This window comes from Rattus norvegicus, chromosome 2, assembly GCF_036323735.1.
Source record: "Rattus norvegicus strain BN/NHsdMcwi chromosome 2, GRCr8, whole genome shotgun sequence".
In the NCBI taxonomy this organism is placed as follows: domain Eukaryota; kingdom Metazoa; phylum Chordata; class Mammalia; order Rodentia; family Muridae; genus Rattus; species Rattus norvegicus.
In genome coordinates, this window is record NC_086020.1 from 170920939 (window position 1) to 170934861 (window position 13923).

General features: G+C 40.8%; 1 protein-coding gene across 2 annotated transcripts in view; it reads left to right on the plus strand.

Moving 5' to 3' along the window:
- Positions 1-13923, plus strand: part of Dchs2 (dachsous cadherin-related 2) — a 208027-nt gene that overhangs the window by 145121 nt on the left and 48983 nt on the right. The window contains exons 8-10 of one of the 2 annotated variants that reach the window (XM_017591290.3): positions 1047-1201; positions 2430-3273; positions 6251-6493. In XM_017591290.3, coding sequence (XP_017446779.1) covers positions 1047-1201; positions 2430-3273; positions 6251-6493 — 1242 coding nt within the window. The remainder of the gene's footprint in view (positions 1-1046; positions 1202-2429; positions 3274-6250; positions 6494-13923) is intronic. The other variant, XM_006232535.5, reaches the window with a different exon arrangement.

Here is a 13923-nt window from a genome sequence, read left to right on the forward strand (position 1 = left end):
ACTGAGATGTTTTTCCAGTCTACAAAAAATAGTTGGTAGCTACAGAGACAGCTCAGTGGTTACAAAGATCTTGTTGCTCTTCCAGGGGACCCAAGTTCAATTCCTAGCATCCGCATCAATCAGCTCACAGCTGCTTGTTGTTCTAGATTAATGGGTTTCAAGTCCTCTTGTGGACTTGGCATAAACACACACACACACACACACACACACACACACACACACACACACACAAGCACACATGCACACACACAGTATTTGGAAATAAATGTCCTTTTCTTGAAATATTCTTGTTAATAAAAAAAAGGGAAAGAATTTTGAGCTACCTACATGTTGGACCCCACAGATCTAGGCTTTGAGCCAGCCGGACCAACATCAAGACCAAAGGACAGCCAGCTATTTGACTCTGAAGGGAAACACACTCTTTTGTAAAGCACTCTCTCCAAAAATTCTACCCAAATTGGATCAGTTCTCCAGATCTACCTCCTGATCTGAAGCACTTCAAGGAAACATAAGTATTTAAGAAGAAGAGAAAGGAGTTAGGAAAGAATTAAGCGGACATTGAAGATGTAACAACCAAGTTTAGGCCATTCCTGATCCAGTCTCAACAAACAAATCTTAAAGGCAAACTGCATATGGATACCAGAAATGTGTAGATGGTCACATTACAAAGCTCAGGATGGCCTGGCAGGATCTATCCACGGGATTATAGGCATGTATCACCACACCTCGCTACCTACTTTTTAAAATTTATGTGTATAAACTAAAATAATGTGTCCTGTCTATGTTTTAGCTGCATATAAAAATTAAATTGATATTAAATGTGCATCGACACATGTGTGTATCAGTACACTGTAAAATGTTTGAATAGGGTAAACAGCACCTCAAAGACCCTCAAGGAATTAAAACCTAACTAAAATTCTACAGCTCCTCAAACTCCCAAGAAATTTAAAGTAAATACATGCTCTGAAATATAAACACATTAACTGAATTCACCTCCATCTTCTGCTTTTTTGGATTAATATTGGTTTCTTCATTTGTGTGTATAGATTACCCTGCTCACTTTAAGATTGATGCAAACAACGGCGAAATAAGAACAACCACGATACTTTCCCATGACTACAGACCTTCCTACAGGATGACAGTCATCGCCAGTGACCATGGGGTGCCCCCACTTCAAGGACAGGCAGTTATTAATATTCAGGTAATGTTCTCAATGTAAAAGGTAGAAGAACATTGAGAATGTCTTTTGATTTTTAAGCAAGTGGGTATCATGAAGACATTCCCAGCATGTGGATCCTTTCAGGAGTATGCTACACACAATGTTTACCTTCTTGATATTGTTTGGGAAAGTTAAATCTAAATAACTTTTGAACCAGTTGTGTATTGTTATTGGCAAGCCTTCCTTTACTATGTGGACATTTGTGTGGGTGTTGGGTGTGATGTACAGAGGGGGCTTTTTTCCTACTTATTTCTGACTGTAGTGTGTTGGTAAGGAGGACCTAGTATGTAAATGAATGGCTACTGGATAAGTCACATGGGCTTTTGAAAAAGTTTAAAGCATATAACAATTACTTGAGATCCATAGTGCAAAGCTTCACATTAATCAAACCATAACAACAGCAAGAAGGACACCAAGTCATGGAATATCTTTGTCATGGGAGAAAACTGCCTCTAGCCAGTCAAAATTAAGTTGACTGTGTATTGGCTGGCCTCTCTGTTAATCATATAATGCTAAGTAATGCCAAATAAATATTTACAGTATAAATATAAGTGTGTATGTGAATAATAACAAAGAATTTGCTTCCCTAAGACTACTGTTTTGAAAATACATCTTTCATAATTAAAATGTTGGTTACAAGAAAAATTAATATGCCTGTACCTTTAGTTTTTTGTCTTAACATGGACTCACTATTTCAGTGCCCAAAGGTCTCATTGTAGCTAGGTTGATCTCCAGGACTTGGGATAATTTGGAGAAATAGCTGTCCAACATTCATGTTGAAGAATTACCATGTACATTCCAGAAGAACTATGGCCTCACAAAACAGGCATTCGTGTACCACAGCAAGTTAAAAAGTGTACTCTACTTCTCTTCTTCATCTCTCCTGTGTAGAGCAAATTTTGTTTTTGATACATTTTAGAATTCTAATAAAGGGCGTTTTCTCAACAATTAACACGTTTGTAAAACACAAGTGGAAATCAGCTTCTAACATTAAGTCATAATACATTTGATGTTTTAACTATTTGCCTCTGCTTTTTTTTTTTTTTTGGTTCTTTTTTTCGGAGCTGGGGACCGAACCCAGGGCCTTGCGCTTCCTAGGTAAGCGCTCTACCACTGAGCTAAATCCCCAGCCCTGCCTCTGCTTTTAACAGCGATACTTGAAGCTAGTTTTATAATACTACATAACAACAAATTTTTGTTCTCATTTTAGGTGATACCACTCTCCAAAGGGAGGAATTTCATGTCTCAGAATATCCGACACTTAGTTATCCCAGAAAACACGAAGCCTGCAAAAATCATGAGCCTGACGAAGTCACCTGATCCCTTTCAACAGGACCATAGTGGAAAGTCTCACTTCAGTGTTGTTGCCGAGGACAAGGATGACCACTTTGAAATTGACAGCTTGACAGGAGATCTATTCCTAACCAAGGAACTGGACTACGAAATGACATCTCATTATCTTATCAGGGTGATTTCTAAAGATCACAGCCGGAGCCCTGCCTGGAACAGCACCGTCTTCCTTAGCATCGATGTGGAAGACCAAAATGAGCATTCCCCATCCTTCCAGGATGGGTTCATTGTGATAAGCATAGAGGAGAATGTCCCTGTAGGGACTCTGGTGTATGTCTTCAATGCCAAAGATGGCGATGGCAGTTTCCTGAACAGCAGGGTACAGTACTTTGCAGAATCTAGCTACATTGGAACGAGCTCATTTCTCATCCACCCCTCCTCTGGCGCATTGGTCACTGCATCTCCCCTGGACAGAGAGAATGTTCCAACTTTCATTTTAACTATAACTGCATCTGATCAGGCTGTCAATGTGACAGATCGCCGATGGAGGTCCCTGGTAGCAGAAGTGGTGATTTTGGATGTGAATGACCACAGCCCCACCTTTGTATCCTATCCCATCACCTATGTGAGAGAGGACGCTGAAGTGGGTTCTGTGGTGCACCGCCTAAGTGCCCAGGATCCAGATGCAGAGAAGAATGGAGACGTAGCATACAGCATCCTCTCAGGAAATGAGGACATGGTCTTCGTGCTAGACAGCTCATCAGGTACAGTGCTCCAGATGCCACTTCTGTGTTATTTTATTTTGCTCGATATTTAGTTATGCTTTGTTTGAGACGAGGTCTCATGCATCTCAGGATGACTTTAAAGTCACAATGTAGCTGAGGATGACACTGAATTGCTCATCTGCCTGCCTCTGCTTTCTGAGTACTAGGAGTGCAGGTGTATGCCACTATGCCCAACTTTATAGAAAGAAAATTTAACATGAGATCAACACTCCTAACATTATTATTTCTTGACTATACTGTTCTTGACTGTGGACTCCAGGCTATACAGTAAACTCTAAAGGTCACACTGTTTACTTGATCTAATCCATTTTTTTTTCTGATTTCCTCCTCTATACATCCAGACAAACACAGCTTCTCTTGATAGTTCTATAAATGTGATTATTTTAGATAGCTTAGGCAAACGGAATCATGTTGTGTTTGTCTTTTTAAGACTAGCTTGTTTCAGTCAGCACAATGTCTTCTAAGTCTAGACATGCCATCACACGTAACGAAGTTCCCTCATGGCTTTTCAGGACCGTTGCTTGCGTGTATCCTATTTTCTGTCTCCACTCATCTGCTGACAGACTTTTGAGTTATTTCTAACTTTGACTGTTGTGAACAGTACAGAAGTGACCTTGCCATTGTCTACCTCCCAGAGACCTTGATTTCAATTCTCTTGCATACATATCCAGAAGCAGTGTTATTGGAATGTATAATTTAATTATAAGTAAAAGAATCTTAAAACTGCTGCAGCGTCTCTGGAAAGATGGGACTTTATGATCCTTTAGCTAATTTTGAAAATATTCTTGAGGAATTACCATACTGTTTTACAATAGCGTGCAAGAGGTTTGATTTCTCTGCATCCTTCCCAATTCTTCCTGTTTATTGATCTGTAATAGTGATTGATCTGTAATAGTGTCATGCAACCCCAGTAGTTTTTTGTGATGGACTCTTCCTAGAGAAATCTGTCTCTGTCTCTGTCTCTGTCTCTGTCTCTCTCTCTCTCTCTCTCTCTCTCTCTCTCTCACACACACACACACAGAGAGAGAGAGAGAGAGAGAACAGAGAGAGAGAGCAGAGAGAGAGAGAAGAGAGAGAGAGAGAGAGAGAGAGAGAGAGCAGACATTGTATTTGAAGAACTATACTTGAACTGTTTGTTGATATTAACGGCTTTGTAGGTAGCTCCTACCTTGTGGGCCAAGAGTGCAATAACCACCACTGAGTCTTTGAAGTGGGCAATGCTACTAGAAGTAAAGCAAAGTGACTGTGTGCCACATGTGTGCAACGCACCCTTGGATCCTGTAAGCCAGCATTGATCAGTATTGATCAGTAACTGGAGATAACGTACAGGTTTTAATGGCTGAGTTCTTTGCTCATCAGGGGCCTTTTTCCCCCACGTCAGTGTCAGTTGTATTGTTTAAATTTTTACATCAGCATTTACTCAAGGTCATTCACTCTGTACAAATGTCACTCACTGCCAGTTCACAGGTCTTGCTGTCACTGCGTTGACAGGTGCCACCCACTATGCTTTTAAAAAATGTGATGTGATCAAAAAATATACACAAAATATCAACCCTGTGACTTTGGAAATGAGCTTTTCTTCATGTGGTTGTTGAGGACATTTAAGAAACTTAGGGATTACAATCTAATTGTCTATAGAATAGTGATTTCAAGGCGAGGAACCTAAGGCGTTCAGATCTCAGATGTGAACTCTTTGGCCATCTGTGAGGAACATTATCTGGAATGAAAGTCATCGTGTCAGGTTTGGAAGTTGCAAGCATAGTTGGCTCCATTCTGTTGGGATATTTTATCAGTGAGGTTCTAAACCCTGACATGTGGTTCCCTTCTGAGGCTCACAGGAACACCACCTAAGTGCCCAGCTGACAGGAGATTCTCCAGACGCAGGCTGATGGTTTCTGCAAGAGCTGTGGCTCTCCTCAGAGCTGATTTAATGGTACTTTAAATGCTTTCCAAGATGGCCAAAAAGGTCTGTTTCAGCCTGTTAAAAAGGAAGAATAAACTTGAATTGTGTCTTAGTAATGCTGGCCTCATGAATCTTGAACGATTACAATGGCTATTTCTTTGAGGTATTTTTCAAAGGCAAAGAAAAAATGACAATTGCAGAACGCGTCCATGTGAGACAGGAGTTTTTTTCCCCTCTTACAAGGCTCATGTTTCTAATAAAAATAGGTGGCATAGTGAGTTTTCCTATGGCCTCAATGTATCTAAGGACAAGTAATTGTTAAACAACTACCTTTAAAATCTGACCCAATATCTAATTATTTGACGAAAATATTAGGGAGGCAATCATCAATCCTAAAAGAAATGTGCAAGTTATTATTTTATAAAGGCTGTGCGTAAAACACTGCACACAACGGAGTTACGTGGTTCGATACAGTAGGAAGGGAAGGTGGGTTTTTTTGCGATGTTTATTGTCTGTGTTGTAAAACATTGTCTGTGTTTGCCCTTTATTGTTATTAATGCAAGTGGCAGGTAACTAAGAGTCCATACAACAGACGGTAACTCTAACAGAAATCAGATGTCTGAACAGTGGCTTCCTATGCACACTTTTATAACTTGACTACTTCTAAGAATGCCATGCATCCCAGACCACATGGTATTAGTATCATAGATACTTTTGAAGGTGAGGGAAATGTGGTGTAAAAAGTGACTTTGCTGTAGGCCTCTCAGTAGACAGTCTATCGTACAGGATAGACAGTCTATCGTACAGGATAGACTTAAATTTTTCATTTGTCTTTGCAACTTAAATTGACTTTCTGACTAAAAATGTTAACTTTCCGTTGTAGGTAATATGCAAATATGAAGATGATCCAATACATTTCATTCTCTTTTTCATGATTCATTCACTAGCCAAGAGAAGTGAGTTTTCAGTCACGTAATGTGACGTAGGCTGTGCTAGAGTAAACAGACTTAAGACAAGCAACATCCACAGCCCGCTGTGTCTTCTCTCTCAAAGCAGGCTTGCTGAGGACAGCTTGTCCTTTGGATTATGAAGTGAAAGCTCAGCACGTCCTGACCATCGTGGCCCAGGATGGTGGCGTGCCTACACGTTCTTCATCCCAGACTCTGACAGTCACCGTCCTTGATGTAAATGACGAGACGCCGGTATTTAAGCAACTTCTATACAAAGCTTCAGTTAAAGAAAATCAAAGTCCGGGGGCGTTTGTCACAAGGGTTGAAGCTGAAGACATGGATTCAGGTAATCTGAAAACTAGGCAATAGATCTAAGATAAAAGCATGTAAGAGTTATAGTTAATGTCAAATGGTAGTTACGGGAGAGAGAGGCCTATGAGAGAGACAGATAGCACGGCAGGAAAATGCTCGCCAGGGAGCCCGACAACCTGAGCTGGATTTCTGGAACCCATGATGGAAGACAATAAATGGTTCTTGCGTGTTCTTCTCAGACCTCCGTGTGTGTGCTACACCACATGCATGCATGTGCACATGCACAGGTGCACGCACACGAATAGTAAATGCATTAAGGAAAATAAAAGTTATGGGGACATAAAGTTGCTACTTACCTCTTGAGTGGAGATCAAAGTATCCAGTATTTTCAGCAATACACATGGGGCGAAAAGCTGCCGATGCTGCCCGGTTTTCTCTAGCACGAGTTTGTATTAATCTTTATTATTATCTAGAGTGGCATCTGCCTAATTAACATATAATTTATTGATTTTACTGGTATAGCAAACAGAGGTACCCACACGGTCACATTTATTTCACCTCACTGGATGCACCGGGCACGAGAATTCTGGTGCTTCTTTATCTCCTCAGTGTAGGACAGGAGCTCTGTAAGGGCTCTGTCAGACAGCCTAGGTGTGACTCCCAGAATTATCTCTTTCTGAAGCTGTGCAACTTGGAAGGAGTTACTAACCATCCCCTCTCTGTTCTCCTTGTCTGTAAAGTGGAGGCAGTTGTGGTGCTTAATATGTTGCCCTAAGTTTGAAAGTATGTATGTATGTTATAAGCATGTGAAAAGAAAGATAAATATCTGACACAGTAAACAGCAATGTTAACTCCCATTTTATGCTTACAATGAGCACAGAAGAGAGACTTGCAAATCTAAAATGCACAGTTACAGTGGCTGGGAATCCATGAACATCGCTGAGGCTCTTTCGATGTCTAAGGCACATCGATTAAGTGATAGTTCGTTTTTATTTTAAACTCAATAGTGATAATGCTGTCAGTGTTTCAGTTTTTTGCTATTAACAGCACTTTCTGAGTTTTCCCATCAGAACTAGTGCAAACCATTCAATTAGCCACTCACGTTTGTAAAATTTGCACTTAATGAATACCATAATGATGTTTCCACAGCACCGACAGTGCTAACAATGGTGCTTCTCCCCTAATGTTGATCAGAACAGTAAAAGATTTATTTAGCTTTCAAACTACGTTCTATGTTGCTCCACTCTTCTGATCCCTTGGGAAATACTACTGTGCAACGATGATCGTTTGATGTGAATTTGTCTAAGATGCTAGGGACACTTTTTAAGGGCGCACGTTATTTTCCCTCTTTGACCAGAGAGGGGCAGTGTGATCAAAGACTTTTCCTCACTGTACTCAGAATGGAGCATGCTCACAGCTGCTCTCAGCCCCTACTTAGAAGTTAGCGCTTTTCCAGCCCTATTTGCTTTAGGGTGACCTAGGAACAATGGGGAGCATGCGCGGTTCACAGTGGTCCTAGTTCAGCAGTGATCTGGTCCCGGGTTCCCTGGTGCAAACACCAGCAGGAGCCTCCGCTGGACTGCTAGGCTGAAACCACAGCTGATGAGCCGCTTAGCAACCTGCAATGTTTTCCCACTTGGCCAAACTTCGTTAATTTTATTTTCTGTACGGGATTCTACTAAAGAAAATTCTTTTTCTTTTATGTTTGAGAAGAGGGAGCTTTTTATTCCCCTCCCCTCTGAATTTATTAACAAGACTGCCATAAACAAATCCTCCCCCCCCCCTTTTTTTTTGCTATAAAGTTAATGTTACTGGTGTTTTTGTTTTTTGTTTTTTGGTTTTTTTTTGTGAGCTCTTGATTACATTTGAGTTGAAACCTTATTATTGTGGAGATCAAAGTTACAACTGAAAATGTAAATGCACAGTTATTATTTTTGTGGCTTTACATTCATGGATGTTTGAAGTATAACTTAACATCCTCCCAAACTTTATCTAACCTTGCATGTCGTGTAGACGGTTTCAATTACTGAGAGGCTTGCTTTCTGTTTTAACAAATTGATGAAAATTAATTTTATTTTAGAATTTCATACAAGTTCCTTATTTACTACGTTTTTAATGAAGTTAGCTAGATCTGTTAAGCAGGTGTTTTTGTAAATACATATGACTCTGGGTGTGTGTGTGTGTGTGTGTGTGTGTGTGTGTGTGTGCTTGTGTGAGTGTGTGAGTGCGAGGGTGAGTGTGTGTATGTGTGAGTGTGTGTTTGTGTGTGAGTGTGTGAGTACATGTGTGTGAGTTTGTGTGTATTGGGAGTGTGAGTGTGTTTGTGTGAGTGTGAGTTTGTGTGAGTGTGTGAGAGTATGAGTGTGTGTGTGAGTGTGTGAGTGTGTAAGAGTGTGAGTGTAGGTGTGTGAGTTTGTGTGTGAGTGTGTGAGAGTGTGAGTGTGTGTGAGTGAGTGTGAGTGAGTGTGAGTGTGTGTGAGTATGTGTGTATTTGAAAATATTTTCTCTGGATCTTTTTTCTTTTTGTGTTTTCTTTTCCTCTTTTCCCTTTTTTCACTTAGAGGGTTAAAACAATGAAACAGGATTATGCATGAGAATTAAATGACGTACTCCAGATTTTAACATAACTGGCATCGGGTTGGAATTTATGAATGGTTTACTTTATAGTATGTATTAAAGAAATACTATAGTGTTACTTAATACCAGAGAGTTGAGCATATGTGTTCTGGCATTCTAGAATGCAGAAATTTTGAAACGTAGGCACTCAGTGCTGTTTGGCATTCAAAGTCCAAAGGGATTTGAATGTTTATATTGTGTGACTCACTCTAAATCTAGCAGGTTTTTTTCTTGTATTAAAAGGAAAAAAGCCCAACTACTAGATTTTAACTGAGGTATTAAAATTTTCCCAGCATTTGGTCCCCCAACAAGAGCTCCATTGTTAGTGTGCAAAGATGACTGTGCCTGCCTTCTGCTCCCTGGAGGAAGAGGCACCTCAGAGGGCAGATTGGCTTTGGGGTTATGGCACTTGCTCGGTAGTGGTGAAACACTACCCTTTAGCAAAACAGTGCACTGGCCAGCAAGATGGGAGTTTCTATTCCATGCAAATGTCCTCTGTACCCAGTGTCATCCTGAATAAACTACATATGGTCTCCAGACAGGAATTTCTCTCTGTGAGGTAAAGCTGCACCCTTCAAACCCACTCTTGGAGTCAGAGCGAAGCACAGCATTTCATTGACTCTAATTTGGACACCACTATTCATACTACACATCTAACACCAGATACGTAAAATGTGGGAGGAAAGATGTTTTAGAATGAAGGGAGGAAGTTAAAATAGGAATTCCTTACCTCTCAGCCTTTGGAGTACTGTCAGGGTTCTCCTCATGAGAGCCATTATGTACACTGTCCAAGAGAAGTCCTACATGTGCCCATTAAATCAAAGGATAAAGAGGCCACCACCACCACCACCACCACCACCACCACCACCACCATCATCATCATCATATGGGCATGAAACCAGGCATCTTGGGCACATCTTAGGCATGTGAGCTAGGCTTGCCTATCACTGAGCTTCATCCCCATCCCTAGATACTAAAATACCCTAATGTATGGCCTTTTGTGATAACTTCTCTCAGTAGCAGACAGAGAGCTGGCTATTAAGTTTTTAATGTATCGTGGTATCTCTCCTGCCGGGCAAGCATAATGTCACCTTCTTTATGAAGATGTATTTCCTCTGGCCGTCTACGGATGCAAATATCCACCAGTTGCTCATATGAACTCTGTTGTAGTTGCTCATCCGTCTGCTTTCTGAATCTTTACCAACAGCCCTTGCTGGCTTTAGGTTCAGCCCATCCCAGAGGTGCATTAGAAAGCTATGGGGTTCTAGCACCATTCGGTCTTATTCATTCTCTTCCTGACTCCAGCAACTTTCATTTTTTGACAGTGTTCTAATAGAGGCATTCAGAGGGGATTAGGCCATGAGGAATGTCAAATCTTGAATTTCTCAATCTGAGGCTGTTGCTAGAGGAGCCTCTGTAACATGTTAAATATAGGCTAAGTCTACTTCTTCTAACCTCTTACTAACGTCCTGTTGGCCTTTCGTTGGTGTGTGGTTGACCCACACTCTGTAGCTTTTTCTCTGTATGGATTCCAACTACAAGTGCACTTATAGAAAGGGGTAAATGAATAAAGACCAGCTCTTCTCTCACTCATGCTGAGAGAATCTCCATTAAAACTCTGGTCTAAACTCTGACTTCGTTGGATTTGCTATCTCCCTTCCCCACTACAAACTTGGATTTAGTATATTTTGCTTTCCTTCAGCCCAGATTCTTATATTAGTGAGAGATCCGATGTAGGCACTCAATCAGTACTTTTGATGTCATGACCTGAAAAAGCAAAGCCCGTGAGTCATAAACGGTTTTCAGGTTGTCTTTGAAATTATATTAATTTTCTTATTTATTTATCCCCCCCGAACAATAAGTGAAGCACATCCCCCTTTGGTTTTACAAATGCCTGAGGATGTGGGCATTGTGACCTAGTTAGAGAATAAAATGATATGTATTATTCCAAGTAGAAAGAAAATGTTAGTAAGTCTTCACAAGCCCAGTGTTATATTCTGCTTTAAAACACAAGTCTTTCTCATGTAGTTTCAATTGGTTTTATATATTCCCCAAGTTTGTGTCAACATGGATTATTATCTATAACCTAGGTTTCCACTTTGCTGCCCACCACACTGCAGACTCTGGCTGTGCGTGTTAGTGGACTTTTGCATCCCTTTGTCTCTATTGTGTATCTGCCATTCAATGCAGGTCAAGTCTTCAAGAACATTTATCTTGAGGCTCTCAGAGTAGATTGGCAATCTTCTATGAGACAAGCTGCCAGGTTTAAAACTTGAACTTGTAATTCGCTTTCTGTAAATTATACTGACATTTGGTTCCCACTTTGAGTCTTTTAATGTTCACTTCATCATAGTCCAACCCAGCTGGTTGGTTATCCATTCTATCACAAAAGTGATGATTTGTGGGTATTTTATCTCTCCTGTGACAAGACACTAGCACTCTATTCAAGGACAAAGAGGCCAGCTTCCATGATATGCAGGACCCTCTCCTTGTGACAAATGTTCTTGCCAGTAATGTTCAGCCAAGGATATTAGATGCCACAATAATGTTGCTGGACAGTTGAGTAAGCAAGCAAAAAGTATGAAGGTTGGGGTGAGGAGTGAGAGAGGAGTCTGGAAGCAGCTACCGCTTAGATTCAAAATGAGAAGTTTTGGAACTCAGAGGACTGACTCTATGAGGAGGGACCTTGCAGAATCTGGAGTTAAAAGGACAGAATTCTGCAGAATCTAGATAGTCAAACGGGCAGAATAGCACTGCCGACACAATGTGCCACTAGAAAGAAGAAAATCCAATTTCTCTCCCTTTAAAATACTTATTTATTTCATGCATTTTGGCTGTTTTGCCTGGTTGTATGAACATTCATGATGCGCACATGCACGTGAATGAAGAAGAGGGCATTTGGTCACCCTGGAGTTGAAGATACAGATCGTTTAAGTAGCTATGTAGATGCTCAGAACCGAACCTAGGGCTGCTGCAAGAACAGCATGTGCTCTTAACTGCTATGCCATGTTTCCAGCCCCTTTCCTTTGGACCTTCAGCCTCCTTCCAGTGTCCCTTTGTGACAAGTTTTGAAGATAATCTTGGAAGAAGTCACTGGGCAAAGGAGAGGTGTAGTCTCGGACTCTTGTCATAGGCCAGAACATGCAAACATAGGTTTAGACTTGAGACAGAGTAGTTTAAGCATTGTCCTAAAAACAGTGAAGGAAGAACCAAGAGGAAATAGCAACTCTAGAGGATAAAAGCAAAATGAAACTCAGTATGTTCAGAGAGCAGAAAGGAAGAGGAACAGGTATATAGCAAGGGTGTAAGCCATGGGAAGACTTGGAGGAATAAGCAGGATCCACATCATAAGGGACTTTGCAGATGTTGGGGAAGTGTGTGGATTTTATTTTGAGTGCATCTACTTTCTTCCTTCTTACTGGTTAACTCCTGTTCATCTTCATAGTCCCACATAAAGCATCTCTGCTTAGCCAGTCATGTCATATCATGTAGAATTATACTTGCATACTTACTTGTGTGTACTGAGCGCTGTGCTATAAGCCTTGTGGAGAGACAGACTTTGTGGTCCGTGTAGTACTACATTTTAGTCGCCTGCCTGTTCCCTTAGAATCCTGCCTGCTTAACTGAACAAAACAATGAACATGCTATTCATTCTCTGAACCTACTTTCTCCTGCAGTTTATCACACCGCTCTTCGTAGCTTGGATTTATTGTATAACCACACAAAGGAGCTCTATAGACCAAGATATTTGTCTTAACAATATTTTTCTGGGTCTATCAATAAATGCACATGGATAATTGAGCACAAGGGGAGAGGGGAAGAAATGAGAGGAGAGAGGAGGGAAGAGAGGAATGAATGAATGAAGAATGGATGGAAGGAAGGGAGGGAAGGAGGGAGGGAAAAGGAAGGAAAGTGTTAACTAAACAAATAATTGAAGTTCAATACAGACGCCTGATGTCACCTGGAGTCAGTGATGAGGAAAAAGTGATGTGTGTGTTCAGTTCTACCCCTATCCATCAGAGTGAGATGCTAGTTACACTATAACCAGAATAAGCCATTTTCATCTCACTATGGAAATGTGGAGAAAAATATGACATATAGAAACAACAGGGGGTTTTATCTCAATAACAGAGTGTCTGCCTAGCATGAGACCCTGCATTCCATACTGAGCACCAAAACAAATAACTGGACAAATTATTTTTTTGTTTACTCCTCGTCCTATGTGTTTTGCTTCTGTTTTCTTGTTCCTTTATGTCTTTTTAAGATATCAGTTAGGGTGTGATAATATCATGGAGAAGCTAAGTAGGTAAGAACTAAAGATAACCAGTAGGTTTTATAATCAGAAAAGCATTGCTCACAGCAGAAAGAATAGCTGGAGGTGGGGGAGTGACAGCGCTTTGAAGTTGGCTTCAGAGGGTAGACAGCATCCTTAAAGGAAATTAGGCAATAATGAGAAGGACTTAATTCTTATTGTTTAAGAAGATTAAAAAAATAGAAGGAAGACTAGAAGCTTCAAGAAAATTCCAAGCCAGAACAATTGAAGGGTTGCTTCTGCCATTAAGAAGTGCAGGAAGAAGTTGATTTGAGAATAGATCCGGATGGTGGAGGAACTCAATTTTTTTTTCTTTCTGGGAAACACAAAGGAGCCTATGAGAGTGAGCCAGTGTGTGTTTAGTGGGAGGCCTTACAGAGGAGCTGTGACCGAGGACAATCACAGATGATGGTGCCACTTCTGTGACCTTAGCCTGTGTTGTTGGGGCCTTCTCTTCATTTCAGCATCTATTGGGCAACAAAAGGCCCTGTTGGGAATCTTCAACCAAAAGTCACAAGACATGGGGAAGAGGCAAG